The sequence below is a fragment of the Haliaeetus albicilla genome, chromosome 26 (assembly GCF_947461875.1).
Source record: "Haliaeetus albicilla chromosome 26, bHalAlb1.1, whole genome shotgun sequence".
Lineage (NCBI taxonomy): Eukaryota > Metazoa > Chordata > Aves > Accipitriformes > Accipitridae > Haliaeetus > Haliaeetus albicilla.
Genome location: NC_091508.1, coordinates 860,214 through 877,739, shown reverse-complemented (window position 1 = coordinate 877,739; position 17,526 = coordinate 860,214). Strand labels below are relative to the sequence as shown.

General features: G+C 57.4%; 1 protein-coding gene across 3 annotated transcripts; it reads right to left on the bottom strand.

The window, feature by feature from the left end:
• Positions 1 to 1,409: 1,409 nt before the first annotated feature.
• Positions 1,410 to 11,446, bottom strand: PPM1J (protein phosphatase, Mg2+/Mn2+ dependent 1J). Of its 3 annotated transcripts, none has more exons than XM_069772219.1 (10): positions 11,150 to 11,446; positions 9,084 to 9,210; positions 8,213 to 8,536; positions 7,547 to 7,659; positions 5,967 to 6,051; positions 4,298 to 4,416; positions 4,004 to 4,067; positions 3,695 to 3,802; positions 3,400 to 3,551; positions 1,410 to 3,095 (listed from the first exon to the last, which is right to left on the bottom strand). In XM_069772219.1, exons 1-10 carry the CDS (start codon positions 11,389 to 11,391, stop codon positions 2,948 to 2,950), a joined length of 1,482 nt encoding a protein of 493 aa, XP_069628320.1. In that variant the 5' UTR covers positions 11,392 to 11,446; the 3' UTR covers positions 1,410 to 2,947. The 3 variants fall into 3 exon arrangements, with proteins under 3 accessions (XP_069628320.1, XP_069628319.1, XP_069628318.1); XM_069772218.1 differs by lacking the exon at positions 11,150 to 11,446 and adding an exon at positions 10,560 to 10,853; XM_069772217.1 differs by lacking the exons at positions 9,084 to 9,210; positions 11,150 to 11,446 and adding an exon at positions 10,560 to 10,982.
• Between the last annotated feature and the right edge of the window lie 6,080 nt (positions 11,447 to 17,526).

Below are 17,526 nucleotides of genomic sequence, written 5' to 3'. Positions count from 1 at the left end.
CACCGGAGCACCTCTCGAGGGGACGCCTTCCCCCCCCCCGTGAGCGTTATTTGTGGCAGCGACAAGAGCCACCGCTAGCAAGAAGCGAGCTCTGCCGGGGAAGGCAGACCCCGGCGGGGGCCAGCGGCCGAACCCCCCCCTCCAGCCCGCTGCCCGGTGGGCTGCTCGCCCCTTGAGGAAAGCCCCGTTTCCCACCGGGGGCGTGAGGGACATGCCCCGTCCCCAGGACCTCGAGTCCCCTCCGCAGGGGCACCGGCAGAGGCGCAGGGGGCTGTGATGTGTCACCGAGCTGACCCCAGTGCCGCGGGAGGGGGGCTTCGGCTCTCCTTGCCCACTGCGGGCTGCTGGCAGGGGAGGACCCGGTGGCTGCTCCCCCCCACTGCAGGGCTGAGTCCCTGTCGCTCAGCCAGGGAAAGGCAGCCCCAGGGTCCTGGCCCAGACCCAGGCTCATAAACTGCTGCTATTTTAAGGGCTTGGAGACAATTTTTCTTAATTTATCAAGCCCCAGGCCAGGAGCTGGTTCCAAAGGAAATGTTTCCGTAGCAAAAAAGGGGACCACAGAGGAAGCTTTAAATGCAGCCTCTGCCTTCTTGCTTTACCCAGCAGCTCCCAGGCAGTGACCTGGAAAAGCAGAGCCAGTTCTCAGGCATCAGCACGAAAAGCATCGTGCCAGGGCAATAGGGCTGTGCAAGCAAGTGTGGAGCAGCTGGGGGTGTGAGGAAAACGTGTATGAGCATTGAGAGCACCAGGAGTACCGGGTGGCAGTCAGGGGGACATGGGACAGCAGGGATGCTTCCAGCAGGCAGCCCACCCTAGAAGCAGGCGGTAGCTGGTGCTGGAACACCTGAACTCCCCAAGAGGGATCTGCCTCTTGGGCACAGTCAAGTTCCTGGGAGCTCCCCCAGGAGCCACAACCTGCAGAGCTGTCCCTCCATCCACAAGCCCACCCCACTCCCTGAAGAAAGGACCCCACAGGCAGGAAAACCATCAGCTTTCCTCCCCTCTGCTCCCTGTCTGTGTCCATGTGCTGCCTGCAGCAGGGAGCAGCCGAGGGGGGCCAGGCTGGCACCTGCTGGTTTTCAGTCCTCACCCAAGCCCAGTGCAGCGCTCACCAGCCAGGTCCTGTTTTGGGTTATTGACCCATGCTGCAACCCTTCCCCACCAGGCTGGCCACCACCACTGACCCCCAGGCAGCACCATGCAGAGACCAGCAGCAGTTCCCACTCTCCATGGGCGAGGGAGGCATACTCCATGGGGTCTGGCCAGGGCCAAGGGCAGAGGGACAGCAGGTCACATGGATCTGCCTGGGCCTCTGCTACCAAGCCTGCCTACATAAATTAATCAGAGTTAATTGGCTTTTAGGTAAGTCTTCTTCACAGGAGCTCTGCAAGAAAGACTTTGAAGTGGGATTGCAAGTGGCAAAACCTTTATTTAAACACACAGTGCTACACAAGGACAGGCTCCCGGCCCCAGTGTCACTCGCTGCTCCCTTCAGCACAGAAGATGTCAATAGGTTAAAATCTTGCTGGATAACTTTCACTTCCCATTAAGTGCACCCAGTTTATTTACATCTTGCTAATTACAAGAGACAAACAGCATTCACTAGAGGTGACACTTGACAAGAGCTGGCTGCACCCAGCAACAGCAGGACAGAAACTACTGGTGCCACAGAGCCTTTCCGAAACAAGGGAGCGTGGCCCAGCTCTCCCATCACCACACTACCAGGATGGGACCACCCCTCATATTTTGGGAGGATACAACACTCTGCAGAGGCCCACGAAGCACATCCTCCAGGTCAGAGGTATGTATGATGCAAAATAACATCCCGTGCAGAGATCAACTGCTGCTACAGCTCTGCTTGGCACCAGCTTCCAGATTATTAAGAAAAAGGAGGGAGTTGTCTTCCTCCCCCCAGTCACAACCAAGCTGCTTTTATTGTGGGTTTCCAGCCCTCAGCTAAGCAGATCCATGCAGCACATTTAAGCTGTTAAGCTTGGCTGAATAGGGCTGCTCTGTGTGCAGCTGCTGCTCAGCAGTGGCCAACTTAGAACCACTCAAAAATATAGACATATATTCATACAGACTCCCCACACCAAGAAAGGATTTAGACATTTTCCAGCTCAGCTCTCCAGTTAATAATAAATAATTGGCTCCAGAAACACAGCAGTGATCCAAGGCATGAAGAGGGGTGGGGGCAGAACCTGTGGCACAGCCAGTGCAAGTGCAATAGCTCATTCCTTCCCCGGGGCTCTCAGTACACTACAGTGATCGAGCACTGTCCCATGCTCCCAAACTGGAGACTAAGACAAGGTACATGGCTGGGACAAAGGCGTGAGGGGCTGAAGAGGGCAAGCACAAAGCTCACCCACCACCACACTACCCACAACTGGACTTCGGCCAGGCTGAGTGTTGCCCAGCTGCTGGCAGGGCTTCACCTCAAGCCACAGCCCGTCCTAGCCCCAGTGCCCAGCCCCAACAGCAGCTTCAGTGTCACTGGTGCAAGTGTCACAGGGCAGGGGGAAAGGAGATGATTGCAGCAGCAGGCACCCACTTCTCCAGGTACGAGTGCCCCACCAGCCCAATGGCCATTGCACACTGCTGGAACCAGTGCACCCAGGCCCAGGGCGAGGTGCAAAGGACGCACTGAGCAGCCGGGGAGCCTTTAGGCTTTTCACAGCAATCAAGAAAGTGGCAGCATGAAAAACATCCCTCGACCCCAGTCCCTGCTCTCTGTCCAAAACCTTTCCAACACCACCTGGGGCTGGGATGCAGCAGGTGGAGGGGGATGCTCTGGGCAGGGGCACAGACAGAGGCTCCAGGTTTCCTACTCTCTCACAGTTGGCTCAGGAAACAAGTGCTTGGGGAGAGGTGGCCCCGAGGCAGCACCAGTGTCGTGCTCACCTCTGTCCAGGCAAGGTGAGCCCCACTGCCCCGGGGTCATCGGGCATCACGTGTAGTTGCCCGGGCCACCCAGGGGGATCACAAAGACAGAGATATCATCGCCAGAGCCCAGCTTGTCGTTGGCCAGCCGCCAGCCCCGCTCCTTCAGCACCCCCCTGGACCGCACCACCAGCTCCTGGGCCACCATGGTGTACCTGGGGGGCACAGCACAGTGCAGCTCAGCAGTGACCCCAGACCCTGCAGACTCCCTGATGCAGCACCCTGCAGTCCCTAGCAAGGGAGAAGCTGGAGGAGCTAAAGGTGCAGGAAAGGGTCCCTTGGAGAGGAGAGATCTGAGCTCAGATATGCACATCCAGTGAAGCATTGCATGCTGCGGAGCAACAGCAACAGCCCCGAGGCCAGAAGGACACATGGCCATGACATTGCTCCAAGGAGCAAGGCCAAGGGAGGGTATTAGAGAGCAGGACACACTCATCCTGCTGCCCACTCGCAGCTCACCTGCACGGGTCATTGGGCTCGTAGCTTGTCAGCACCTCCATCACCACGCCAGCCACCTCCTTGTCATTGGTGACATCCCAGAGCCCATCGGTGCCCAAGACCAGGACATCATCAGGGCAGTGCTCATACTGCGTGAGGTCGTAAACCCTGACCTGGCAAGCAGCGGGACAAGAGATGAGGGTGAGGGGCAGAGAAGGCTCCCGCTGCACTGGGCACACCACGGATCTGGTCACCCCGACCAGCTCCAGCTGTTGCAGGAACCCCTGGGCACGGAGCAGCTGGCAGCCAGGCTCACCTCTGGGAAGCAGGACAGGAAAGGCTTGATGTGGATGTTGGAGCTGAACACCTTGAGGTCATGGTCTCCCAGGCCCCGCGTGACCCCAATCGTGGCCATCACCCGAGCCTGGAGAACAGCAAAATCAGAAGAAAACTTTAAGCCACTTCATCCACCTCCATTCCCAGCTGAGAATCGGTGGCAATGGAGCAGTGACAGCACTAGCAAAACCAGAGCAAAACCAGGCTGGAAACCACCGATTCAGCGAGGGCAGGTGGGAAGCGACCACCCCCCCCCCCCCCCGCCCCAGCTCCTGCTACAGCACTTCACCTTTTTGCCTTCCCCATAGATAAGTGGAAACTTCAGGTCATCCTCTTCTATCTTTTTGTAAGCCCTGGTTAAAATAAGCCAGAGACAACATATCAGCAGGTGAAGGCTTCCAGCACCTTCCCTGCCCGCTCGGGACACAGCATCCCCCGGGACAAGGCCCCTTCAAGACCCAGGTACCCAGTGTGCCACAGTCCCCACCCTGTGGGAAGGGATGCTGGAGCCGGACAGCCACATGCAGTGGGACCCCAGTGCCGCCCCTCGGCACAGAGCCTGCCAGGCGGGTTGGGGGGTTACCAGCCGTTCATGTTTTGGTCTCTGTACAGCATCTTCCTCCCCAGCTCCTTGGGCTGGATCCTACGGGGGAACTCGAGGTGGGTGAACTCCTTCCCCAGCAGCTCAGGCCTCAGGAACGCCTGCGGGACGAAGCAGCGGCTCAGCCGCAGGGCCAGCAGAGCAGGATCCATGCAGCAGTGCCTGCCGCGCCGGCTGGCACCACCCGCAGCACCTCACCGGGCACTGTGGGACCTGCCAGCCTGCCAGGACCTCGGCTACGGTGTTTCATTGTGGGGATAACATCAGTTGCTCTGCTGCAACTCGAACAGGCAGCAGTGGTAAAGCAGCTTCAAAACACCCATCTGTGCTATGCCCAGAGGGGACAGCTGTGCCAACACCCAGCAAGAAGGTGAAGCTTTTGCATGGAGAGTTTTGGGAAATAAGGACCTCTCAAAGGGATCAAAACCCAGGAAATTCCAGGAGAAGCTGGAATTTGCCCAGGGGGAGTCAGCTGCAAACCTCCCAGGACCCCAGGCTCAGCACAAGGCACTCGCCCGAGGAAAAGAGCCAACGGGTCTTTTCAGAAACCATGTCCCTGCTGTGGCTGTGACAAGGGACAAGAAGCAGCACAAAGCCCCTTCCCGGGGCAGCACCAGCAGCCCCAGGGCCTCCTGGAGCACAGCGTGCAGGGGACCAGAAAGAGCAACAGCGCTGGAAAATGCACATGGAGGAAGAAAGAGCTGAAAGAAAGGAGGAGAGCCCTTGGGAACATGGGAAGGTTTGGTGCAGAGGCAAGGAGACCCCCATCCTGCTCCAGGAAGGGGGGCCCTGACCATGGCCTGGGCACCGTGCAGCAGAGCAAGCGTGCGCCTGGCCCCCTGCCCATTGCAGCCGGCTGGAGAGGATCCCGCTCACAGCGGTTTCCTCCTCTCGGTCATTCAAAAATAGATTCAAGAAAAAAATGCCTCAGTGTTTTTCCAAGTACATTGCAAGCCAGGAAATCACATCCAGCAAGACCTCCTCCAACACAAACGCCTCCTCCTCTGTGCTGCCATCAGAGAGGTCTTTATAACCTTAAAAAGTCTCCCTGTGTGGCACAGGGGGGTTTGTCCAGGCCAGAAGGAGCTTTCAGGAGGAAAGCTAGAAACCCGCTAGCACACGTCAGCTCCCTGCCTCCCCAGGGAGCAGCCGGGGAAGAAACTAGGACTCGGCGCGAGCGCTGCGGCTCCTTCAACCGTGCGAGGGAGCACGACGGGTGGAGGGAGCAGAGACACACTCCTCCTGGTCACTGCGCAAGCCAGCCTGGTGCTCCCACAGCAGTGGCAGGCGGTGCTCCCCATTCCCCAGGCAGGAGCAGGACACGATGGACTGAAGCATCTCCATGCAACCGCACCAAACCGGCCCCATGCCGAGAGCCCAGGATCCCCAGCTGACCCTGCAGCAAACCAGGGCTCCACCAGCCACGAGATGCCCCCACGCCAGTGAGCCAGGGCAGCTCCCTGCATCCCAGTGCCTCTCCCCAACCCAGCGAGCTGGCTGGGATGGACAAGTGCCATCAGCATGTCCCAGCTGTGGGGCTGCCTTCGGCCCCTGGGACCCCACCAAGAAGGCAGCCCGGCAGGCAGCGTGGGAGGCTGGGAAGGGGCTGGGAGGTGGTTCAGCAGGAATGAGGTTAGAAGAAAGGTCTTACTAAAAACTGCAGCCTCTGCCTCTCTGTCTCTGGAGTAAACTCCCTGGACATTGGAATGATTTCCCCGTTACGGATGATAATGGCCCTGCAATGAAACATGGAAGGATGATATTAGAGAAGAGGAGAGGAGACATGATGGGGGAGCTAAGCCTGGCTCTCCAGGGCTGGTTCCCTGCACAGCTGCACAGGCAATACAACCCCTTCCCTCCACTGCCTGCCCTCTTCCCAGCCCCAAGCTGGGGGGCTGCTTGCTGGCTCCACTGGCCCCCAGGTGGGCAGGGCATGCCTCTCTCCTGCACAAGACAGGGGCAGGGGGGAAGAGAAAAATGGAAGAGAAGCATGGGGCAGAGGAGAATGAAGCAGAGCAAACCAAAGGAGAGGATATAGTCAGAAGAGGATCAGCACAAAGGTGGCAAGCCCTCCTTTAGAGGGGACCTGCACACAGGACAGGCAGAAATCGCCAGCAGCAGGACATGGGTGCAAGTGCCCAGCCCACACCAGCACTGCAGCTCACTGCTGGGGCCAGTCTGATTGTTTGATGTGTTAAAAAAAATAAAAGTCTGATTATGAGATGTTTCTGGATGTCATGGCAGGGATCAAGGATCTCCAGCACTGGTGGCCCAGCTGTCCCACCTGCTGTCCTGCCTAGGGCTGCAGGTCTCCTCCAGGGCAGCAGGGTCTGGCTAAGCCCAGCTCTGGCAGTGTCCGATGCCTGAGGAGGGTACACAGACCCTCACCCAGAGGCATGGTTACAGCCTCAGGACCCTGCGCGCATGGCTGCTGCTGCCATGGAGAGGCCCCGCACCCAAAAGCGGAGGCGCAAAGGATCTCCTCCTCCTCTGTCCCAGAGCTGGAAGCACATCCTCCAGCCTCAGACAATTTACCAGAGCCTGTATTTGCTGGCCTGACACTGCTGAGGACAAGCTAACCCTGCAGTAAATACAGGGCAGTTCAAACTAGCTTCACCCTCAGCATAAGGTGGACTTGCCTTCCTGCCGTTGCTCGGGGGTATGAACACACCCAGGCGCAATTACAGCAATGCACCCAAGGAAATGCATGTATCAGTCAAAATCCTTGGGCTCCAAGCTCCCACAGAACTTGTCTGCACACAGATTTGCATGTCCTTCTCCTGAAACAGTTCACTGGTATGAAGTGCACCCTAAAATGACTTCTTGCACATTTTTAAAAGTTTTGCTGAGGGCAATTTTCAGTTGTGAACTCACAGCCCAGGCCAGTTCTGGCAGCAGGGGCCAGGGTGTGATCCAGAGCCATCTGGGAAGCAGACAGGACGCTGCCGGGAAGGAAGGGAGCAAGTCCCAGATTTTGGAAGGTGATTCTGCATCCCGCTCTGTGCACCAGGCAAATGCAGAGATCATGGCAGGGCACGCTCTCCCCAGGGCGTGCAGGCAGGCAGGGGACGGCTCTGCCCAGTCCTGCTTCCTCTGCCCTCCCCAAGACAGCCCAGCTTCAGGGATGGAGCCGGGTGCTCCTCACCAGCCATGCCTCCAGCACCACCCTGCTCTACCGGGGTACTTCCCGATTACCGGGTGGAAGACGGGGGCTGCCCTGCGGAGCTGTACCTGCTGTCGCCGGCATTGGCCACGTAGAACTTGCCCATGAGGTAGACGGCAGCCAGGGCGCAGCAGCCCCCGGACAGGCGCTGGGACGACCGCTCCCGCTCGATCTGGTCGTCCTGGGAAGACAGAGAGCAGCTCCAGGCAGGGCGGGAGGCCCCGTGCCAGCAAGTAAAGCTGCAAGCAGCCCAAAATAGCACCCGGCTGCTCCGGTAGCACCTCAGCTGCTGGCTGAGCCAAGAGCCTGCTCCAGGTGGGGAGCAGCAGTCAGCCAGGGCCCGGGCACCTTTCCCCACACAGCCCAGCGGCAGCTGCAGGGCTGGGGGGACGGGGGTCCTGCAGTGCAGCCGGGGACATGGCTTTACCAGGGCAGTGGAGCAGGCAGGGAAGAGCAAGACAGGAGGGGAGCAGCTGGGACTGCTGGAACCAAGCGCAATGGAGCCCTCTGCACCCCTACAGGCCTGGAGCCCAAAGCCTCTGCGTCCTGATGCCCAAAACAGGGGAGAGCATCGCAGTGCTCTCTCCAAGACCATCCTGCTAGGAGCCGTCACTGCAGCCCCCTCCTTGCTCCAGAGTTGCCTTTTACAGAGGGGACAAGCCAACGCAGACACAGACAGCGGAGATGCTTCCAGGGGATGCCCTGGGCATCCCTGCAGGCAGGGGCTCGCTCACCATGTGCTTAAAGGCGTTCTCGATGGCACCGATCACCAGGCTCTCATGGGAAACCGCTTTCTCCAGGTGAAAGCGTGGCACAGCATCGTTGGGGACCTCCCCATCATCCTCTGTGAGGGGCACCCGGCTCGACTCTGCAGGGCCGGCCCTCATGTCGTGCAGGAGGCAGATGGGAGGCGGTGAAGGGTCCTGCAGGATGTCCACAAGGTCCCGGAGCTGCTCACAGATGTGGAGATGGAGCCTCTTGGATGCCATGACAGCAGCACCGCTGCCTGCATGGCCATCAAACAAGGCCCAATAGTGGAAATAAAAACCCTTCCTGCCCTGCGGGGAGAGAAAGGAAGGTTAAGCGAGCCTGTGAGGAAGCAGACAGAATGGGGAATTTGGAGCAGCTGGGGTCACCAGCTGAGGACAGTGACACATGACTTTGCCTCGAGCTCGCAGGTGCCAGCCCAGTGCAGGCACAAGCAGGCAGGGAGCTGATCAAGGGTATCTGGACACAGCTGGTCCCTGGCTCGAGCCCAGCCCTGCCTCAGATACCTCGTGCTGCCAGCAGCACATCTCCAGCAGCCAGCTCCCCCAAAGGGGAGGCATAACTGGGCCAGTGCGGTAGCCACCTCTGCAACCCACCAGGGCACATGGGCCAGCGGCCTCCCTGGGCCAGCAGCCTCCCTGGGCCAGCCAGACTCAGTGTAGTCCAGTGGGTATGATGGCAGGAGGCGGCAGGGAGCAGGGGCAGCGTGCCTGGGAACCGAGGGAATCCCTGGGGGAGCGGTGGTGCGCACGCATCTCCACATGCCCCATCTCACGTCCTGCCCCTGGGCATCCTCCCTGTCGTGTCCCTTCCTGCGCACACTGCCCCGGCTCTCACCCCGTCCAGCTCCCCGCTGCTTTCCCTGGACGGCAGACGGCCCCTCAGGCTGGGCCTCCTCTCCACAAACACCACCTCGCAGCACGCCTGGTCCTCATTGTGCTGACTCTTTCCCGCATTTATCACCCTGCCGTGAGGAAACAAGGGGTAGAGGCTCTTTCTTTCACACCACGCTCCAGCAGAGGCCACCCTGTAGTCCCTCGTCCCTCCCGACCACCACTTATGCCCCCACATCCCCAGGGATGCTCTCTGCAGGTGCTCCTGTCCTGCCTGGGGCAGCAGCAGCCGGGAAAGCAGATGTCCCAGACCAGTTGCATAGGTTGATCTGGGGCCAGCAGCAGTGTTTGCTCCTACCAGCGCAGCTGGGTCCAGGGGAGAGTGGCCCTCCAGGCACCCACCGAGGGAGGTGACCAGAAAAAGGTGGTTTTGCTGAAGGTCCCCACTGCTGCCCCAAGCAGAGCGATTGCCTGAAAACCTGCACCAGCCTCAATGCACACACACCCAGCCAGGACTCACAGACAGGATTACAGCCTCATCCATATCCCATCACACCCAGCACCTCTCAGACAGAGCAGGTGCCTCAAAGAAGGAGGGGAGAAGGTGATGAAGGTGAAACCAGCAGAACTTTTGCAAAAAGAGTCACACTAACTTTTCACAGCCTATGCTGGCACAGCAGATTTCAGGTCTAGATTGCAAAACCTGCTCATGGGAGGAAGCTGTAAACACGCACAACAGGATAAGCTCTTTGGGTACCGACTTTTCAAGTGGTTTGCAGAAAGAAGTCTTGGGAGACAGAAGAGAAGTCTTGCTGCTGAGCAGAGGGTAGTTTCTGCTCCGGGTGGTTTTTGCTCAGGGTAGTCCTACCCCAGTATCTCCTGGGGCAAATTAACATCTCAACGAGCTCCCTAGGTTATCGGGAAGATCAGCTTGAGCAAGGGATGCGGGAGCAGCCTGACAGCACTGAGCAGCAAAGGTGGTCTTCAAAGCCTGACCTTCCCCGCCGGCCTTCAGTTAAGGGTGAAACTCGCAGCGAGTAAAAGGAGAAGAGAATCAGGCCCTTGAAGGGGAAGTCGAAATCCGGTCCTGCTCCCAAGACAGCTTCGATTCCCTCCTCCCCCTGAGTCCTGCAGTTCCTTCACCCCTCGGTGTCGGTTCCCCATCAGTGACACTGGCTATCGCGCGGCTAAGTGCGGAGGAGCCCGAAACCCTCGGGAATGGGCAAGAGCACGAACCCAGACGGACGGCTTTCCCGTGCGCAGCCGTTTAAAGAGCAAGCTTCCCATCGGCTGCCTCTGAAGAGCCAAGCGCAGCTCACGGCCGGCTGCCCGCGACCCAGTTCGGTTCCTGGGGACCCCGCTCCGGTGCCGAGCGCTGCCAGCCCCGTGTGCCCCCCCCCCCCCCCCGGGGCTGCAAAGCCCCCGGCCGGAGCGCGTCCAGCTGCGGGCAGCCCCGGCCCCGACCCCGACCCCCGCTCACTCGGCGTAGCCGGTGCTCCAGGGCAGGCGGCGGCGGCCGTCGCGGGGGCTCTGCACCGCCCGGCCGGCGTGGTCGTCGGCGCGGCGCAGCTCCTCGGGCGTCAGCTGGAGGAAGGCCGGCCGGCAGAAGGAGGCTCCCGCCGGCGACCCCCCGTCCCCGCCGCCCCGGGGCTCGGCGGGGGGCTGCGCGCCCGCCCCCAGCCCCGCCACCAGCTGCGCCACGGCGGCGCGCACCCGCAGCAGCATACCGGGCCGGGCCGAGCCGAGCCGGGCCGAGCCCTCGCCGCGCCCGCCGCCCCGCCCCGCGGCCCGCTCCGCCTTCCGCCCCGGCGGCGGAGGCGGGGGGACGGGACGGACGGGACGCGGGGCCGCCGGCGCGGCTGCTCAGCGCCGCGGCGCGTACGCGCATCGCCCCGCAGCGACTGCGCCGCCGGGACGGCGGCCGGCCCCGGGCGGAGGGAGAGCCCCCCCGCCCCGAAACGCGCCCGTGGGGGGGTCCGGTGGGGAGCTGGCCGCCGCCAGCCCCGGAGGGACGAGCCAGAGCGGCGCAGCACGGCGGCTGCGAGAGGCGGCGCGGGGAAAGGCTTTTACCGGCGGCGGGAGGCAGAGGGAAGGCAGGGAGACGGCTCTGCAGGAGAGGCAGGGGCGCCCTGCCCACGCGTGGCCGGTCCCCTTCCTGTGCCTTGCCGGCAGGGGAGCGGACGGGTTTCCCGGCTGGATCTTCCCGGGGCTCCGGCAGAGCCACCTACGCCGGTACGACATCCCCGGCCAGGGCCAGGTGCTTCGTCACTCTCCCTGCGCTCGTCGGTGAGGCCCAACCCATGCGCAGTCATGCCAGGCTGTTAATAAATAGACAGCCGGCAGAGGAGCGAGGAGTTAACGTGACAGGACCGAGAGCTGAATCTCTCCCTTCCACGCAGGCTGCTGCACTCCAGCGCCGATCAGGATGCAGATTCAGCTGACCCAGAACAACACATTCCCGCTGGCTGGGAGGGGAAGAGCTGCCAGTTTAAACAGCATCACCAGCTCAGCCCAACCTCAGCACCTCCCTGCCTCTGGGTTCCTATGACAACAAAAAAACCTGCTGAAATGAAAAAGCACAGTATTTACCTACCAGTAAAAGTAAAACTGAGGCTATTTCCTAAGACACATATGCCCCAGTGCTCACAGCTCCCCAGAGGAACCATTTATTCCTTTCCATGCAGGGCTTCTGCATTACAAGGTCTGAGCAGAAGCAGGGCTCCCGCTGCCAGCTCTGTAAAGCTCTCCATGCTTTAGCTGCCTTCTTCAGCTAGAGCTCTTCTAACTGCACCAGACTATTAGGATCACCTTACAGAAGTTGTTCAGTAGTCCCTATATTCCCATCTTCTAACCCCTAGCTTTAAGCTATTCAGTAGCCTCCCCTTCTCAAGGTCCTTACCCACCCAAACTCATACCCCCATTCCTACTCTGCTTTCTGCTCGCACACCCCTATTTGAAGCTGCTGCTTCATTTCCTGCCTTGCTTTGCACCCACTGCTCACCTGGGTGTCCCAGCTGTTGCTTGGCTCCAATTAAAGTGTTCCCTCATAAATATGTCCCTGCTTCCCCCCCATTATAGGTGCTACAAAACTGGGGGGAGGGTTAGGAGTACTGACTGCAGCTCTTTGAGTTAGAAGTATAGCTAGGACACAGGCAGATTTATCAGCAGGTACATGTGTGCTTCTTTGTTACATCTCCTGTTAGTGGGTCAGAGCATGCCATAGCTTGTCGTTATTAATCCCAGTAATCCCTGAACTCCTGTAGGAGCTGCTCTGCCGCCGGCACCAAGCTGCCCAGGTAGGAGCATCCCCTTGCTGACAGCTCTTACTTTTCCTCCTCGCAGTGCCTGTGCCCCCTTCCCCAGCTGGAACTGGCTGTGTTTGTGCCTCACGGGGGGGCTACAGCCGCCCCCAGCCCCTCGCTGCCCCAGCAGCATCTCTGCCCTCCATCACCCCTTGATCCTAGGGTCGGGATCTGTCCGGGGGGGGGGCTGCAGGGAGCCGAGGAGGCGCTGGATGGCGACACAGGCTGCGCTACGGCCCCGGGACCGGCCGGCCCCCCCACCCCCCCGCAGCGCGCTGGGTAGAGGGAGCTGCCGGCCAGGGGGCTGTGCCCGAAGGCAAGTCCGTCAGCCCCCCTCCTGCCCCTCTCTTGGCGGGGGGGGGGAGTCCAGCTGCCTCGTACGAAGTATTTCAGAAGCCCCTGGCGCTCCCGGCTCGCTGCAGCTCTCCGTAAGCTGCTCGGGGGTTTGTCACAGTCGGGGGGGCAGGGACCCCCCCGTGGTTTGGCTGGGTTTGCAGCCCCGGCACGTGCACTGGTTACCCGGCTTCGCGGATTTCTGGTACTGGCTCCCCATCTTTTTTCCCCGTGGCCCTCCAGTGCCTTCTGGCTGCCTGTGTGCTCTGCCAGCCTGGACCCCCGAGGGGTCGGGGCAACTGGGAGCCCCGGGGCTGCCCCAGCACGGTCGGGAGCTGTGTTGGACAGGGGAGCGGTGAGCAGGGGCTGACTGGGAGCAGCTGTGCCAGCCCCGAGGCCAGCACCCCTCTGGTCCCAATCCAGCAGCCCTGGGTCCTCTCCCTTTGCTCCGGATGCCTTCCCCCTTACAGCGTCTCAGCCCTGCTGCTGGTCACACGGGGGGGGGGGGGGGGGGGTGGTGGTGTCTCAAATATTATGAGTGCAAAATCCTTCTGTTATTAAGGTTGGAAATCACTGGATTCTCCAGGGAATGCTTCTCCCCTCTGTAGGGCTGCCAATCTGCCCTGTACTGCTGAGTCACCAGGATGCTTTCCTTGGAAAGAAAGAAATGGCAGTTTCCAAAACGGCTCGTGTGTAAGGCTGATCCTGTTTTGTATTTGTTGTTTCCGTTATGCTGAGCATTGCACAGAAAGAATGGTCTGACATAAAAACATGCTGCAAGAATGCTCCCTGAAACAATGCAAGGCTAATAAGTGTTTTCCAAGAAAGAGGGCTACATTTCCTCCTATTCATCCTGCCTGCCAGTTCAATGTGAAGTTTCCTCCTTGCCTTCGTGGCTGGTGTTCCCCTTCACAAGTCTGCCTGGCACAAGACCTGTGCATGTGTCTGGGGACGCAGACAGTTACGGACTGAGTCACACTACCAGCTTGGGGAGGCAAATGCCAGTAAATGGCCACTTCGGGCGTCAGCGGCTCTGCCCTTTGCCCTTCCCACCCCTCAGGAGTTCCTGCCTGGGAAGCCTGTACTTTCCCTGCTTCCCCGTCTCGCCCCAAATGTCTCTCCCTGTCTGAGCCCAGGGCCAGGCACTCACCCTCCATGGGCATGGCTTCAGGTGAGCCTTCAATGCTCTACTTGGCAGACCTGCTGTCCTGTGTGATTCCTACCAAAGCCACCAGCTTTCTTCTTCCAAACTCAGCTCTGGAGATACTGCTTCATCCCCAGGCTGCACTGAGCTATTTTTAGCAGCAACATTCTTCAAGTGGGTGCAAAGCTGGGGAGACTTTCTCCTGCAGCCTCCAGAGCTGTTGGGATTGCTCAGGCTGACCTAAACCCAAGGTTTCTGCGTAGCTTGGCATCACTTGAGGGTTTCTGCTGGACCTCAACACTGGTGTTTCCTGCCCCCCAGCTCCTGGGAGAGGATAAGCTCTGGGGTCCTCCCCTCCCTCCTTAATTGTGGAGGGTTTGCCTATGCAGAACAGAGAAGACATAAGGTTATGACATCTTCTCTGTTTCTGGACAAAGCTATGTGAAAATGGTAATGAAAATGATGCCTTTTAATTTCTAGTGGGGGGACTGGAGGAACAATTTTCCAAAGCCTTTTTTAAATGAAAAGCTTTATTTCAAAGGAGTGAAGATTTTAATTACTTTGGAAAAGCCATTTTTCTTTGAGAAGGCCAGCCCTTTTTCTGGTTCTACCTGTCTCTGTGGGCAAAAGGAGCTGAGCTCATCAGGGCAGCAGCCACATGCGCAGGAGGAGGAAGCAGCTGTGCATGGGGAGCACTGGCACCAGGACCAATGCCACCGCTGCCAGCCTGCTGCCATTATAAACACCAATTTAAAAACTAGCAACACAGGAATTAGGCTTAAATTATGCTATTTTGCTTAATTTCTCATGCAACTGCTTAGCATTACAAAAGCCTTCTAAGTTTCGTCATTCATCTATGTTGCTGAGCCCCAGAGGAGGTAGGATGAAGACAGGGATATTTCTATGTGAAAGAATGACATGTTGGTGGCATTTAAGCCAGAACAGAAGTAAATTAAACATCTAGATCATAAAAGTACCAGAGGATGTTTTAAAATCGGCTCTTTGCAGCAGTGCATTAGTTGACTGCACAGCTTTACTGTGTAATGAGCAATATATTAATTTATAATTAGTGTAGTACGGTGAAGCTCAGCAAATACCTCTGTGCGCTCTGGATAATTCATCAACAGAAGCAGCAGCTCTTAATGGTTTCCAAGGTTTGCCTGTCCCCTGTAATTGGGAAGTTCAGAATTTATTGTTATTTCTTTTAAGCGATAATTTGATCGCAACCACACATCTTTATTCTGTGTCTGTTCCTGCTCGAGTGCAGAAAAGCCTTTGGAGCATTGCAGCCCAGGGTGCGTGTGTGACCTCGCTGCAGGTTGTTGTAGTCAGCATTTTGCAGACCAGAGGACCTAGTGTTGGTGCAGATTTCCTATAGGCTTTTACCCAGCCTGTCCCCGCTGCAGAAGCGGAGGTCAGCAGGTTAACCTCCTTGGGTCACTTGGCTTTTCCCCCCGCTGCTGCTACCAAAACTGCCTTATCCCTTTCACATCGCCCAAGGGATCTTCATGTGAAATTCTGCTCTCAAAGTCTCCTGTTCTTGTATAACATCACCTGACAGCAGAAATACAGAAGGATAATAATAAATGTGTGATAATAAGGCTAATTGGAATTTATGAAGCCTTTGGGGATTTTATTTTTCAGTTTGGAAGCTCAGACCCACATCCCAGAGGATGCAGGGACCCTGAGTGGTACTTGTCCCTGCCTGTGCGGCGGGTGCCCAGGCTCCCCGCAGATCCTCCCTCCTGTACTGCTGTATTGTCAGGCTGGGAATCTGCACAGAAATTCCCTGTTGTCAGCAAAGTCTTTTGAAAAGGGAACAAAATCCTCAGAGCTGGGTACTGGGTGCTGAGACAGCCTGGAGACATCAGTGCCTTCTCAGAGGAAGGGGATAAATAAGTGTGAATCTTAATTCAGTGAACCACTGAAAACAGGGTGTGACAAATCCTCCCCAGGAATAAAATGTCAGGACTTCTGCTTTTTCCAACTTTAATAAAATAATTTGTATGCCTCTGCCTATTAGCAGCTGCAGGTAAGTTGATCACACTGAGGATTTAAAGTCTTCTGGTGTGCCCATCTGCCTCGGTATAGCCATCTAACCCAAGTCCTTGTCGCAAACCCAGAGTTTTCTTCCTGAAAAAAAGCCGGTTAGTTATCTAGAGAGTGCAGAAGGGTTCTGGGTATGTTGGCAGCCACCCAGTCTAAGGGGAAGTGATTTCCTACATGGTAGCAAGAGTATTCATCACTAAGATTTTCTAGCGCAGTTCCTTTCCTGCCAAACTCGTCTTGTTACAGATGCTAAACTCTTCTCCCTGCTCCCAGTAAAATAACAGGCTCCTTGAAGAGCCACAGCCAGGGAAGAGAGCAGTGCTGAAGGCTGCTGCTGGACAGTCGAACAAGAAGTCAGGGGGGAGGAGGAATTACGGTGTTCACTTCCAGCGGAATTTAAATGAAATCAGTTTTACTGAAGTCTTAATTCTTCCCCTGCATTGAAATTGAAATGCTGTGATCTGGAAAGCAGCAAGTTTGTATTTCTGTACCATTACATCAATGAAGAGCTTGATTTTTGTAGTCCTCCTTATTGAATAATATGGCCTAATTTAATTGGAATTTGGCTGGTGTGAAAAGTAGTTTTGATTGCATTTGCTCTTGATCATTTCCATTAAAACTTTGTGATCTGAAAAGTAGTACGTTTGTATTTACTTATCATAGCAATAGAGACCTGAATTGGCAGACTCTCTATCAAATTACCTGATGAATATAAACAGCAGATTTAATTTAGTTTCATATTGATTTTTGCCATTATTATTAAAACCCTCTGCTCTGAAGAATGAGATGCTTGTATTTCCTTAATATCTTATTACTGGGGTTTGGGTTAATCTTGTAGAGCTTTTCCCTTTTCTTTTGAGCATTCAAGTCTAATTAATTGGAATTTAACATACGGCAGTTTTTACTCTAAAGGGGGAAAAAGAACTTATTTCCCTCAGGTAAAATAGCAAAGAAACCTATTATCAGGGGCCTCTTAAAGCCGGGGTGCTTTCCCCTGGCTCCCTATGTGCATTTTGGGGTGACTCTTCCCCCAGGGAAGAGGCCAAGGTCTCCGGTTCCCCAGGAGCTGGTGGGTCACCTCGGGGCATCTCCCCTCCAGCCCAGGGAACTGGGATGGCTGTGCTGGGAGGGACCAGCCTCAGGGGAGGCTGCCTGGGGCCGGGCACTGCCTCTGCCTCCCTGCCCATGGTGGCTGTGCCCTGCTCTCTGCTTTCACCAGCACTAATTGGTTTTACTGATCTGAACTAGAGGTGTTATACATCAAACCAAGATTAAAGAGGGACAAGTCTGGGCTGCTGCTGTGGGTACACGAAGGGGAGAGGAACCTTCCCCAGCGGGGGGATTTGGCTCTGCCCTGCATCGTTTCCTAGGGAAAAAATGGAAACATCTGATGCGAGGTGCTGGGAGGCTGTGGTTTGCTCTGAGTGGCTGCAGAAACCCGCTTGGATCAGAGGAAGGAAAACAGGTCAGACGATGAGGCTTGTCAGAGGCACGGAGTGCTGGAGGAGCAGGAGCCAGGGCTCTGGGAAGCAGGACAGGCTGAGACCCGGTGCGCACCAAAGCCACGGGCGAGGGTGCTGGGTGGCAGCGAGGGGCCCGGCTTGGTGGTGGCCCGAGAT

What these genes read in the sequence shown, in the direction of transcription:
- PPM1J (XM_069772217.1), bottom strand. Translation starts at nt 10,967, where the DNA reads ATGCGCGTACGCGCCGCGGCGCTGAGCAGCCGCGCCGGCGGCCCCGCG. An exon ending in GCCAATGCCGGCGACAGCAG is followed by an intron (nt 6,052 to 7,546) that starts GTACAGCTCCGC and finishes GTTTCATTGCAG; the next exon opens with GGCCATTATCATCCGTAACG. An exon ending in TCTATGGGGAAGGCAAAAAG is followed by an intron (nt 3,803 to 4,003) that starts GTGAAGTGCTGT and finishes GCTGTTCTCCAG; the next exon opens with GCTCGGGTGATGGCCACGAT.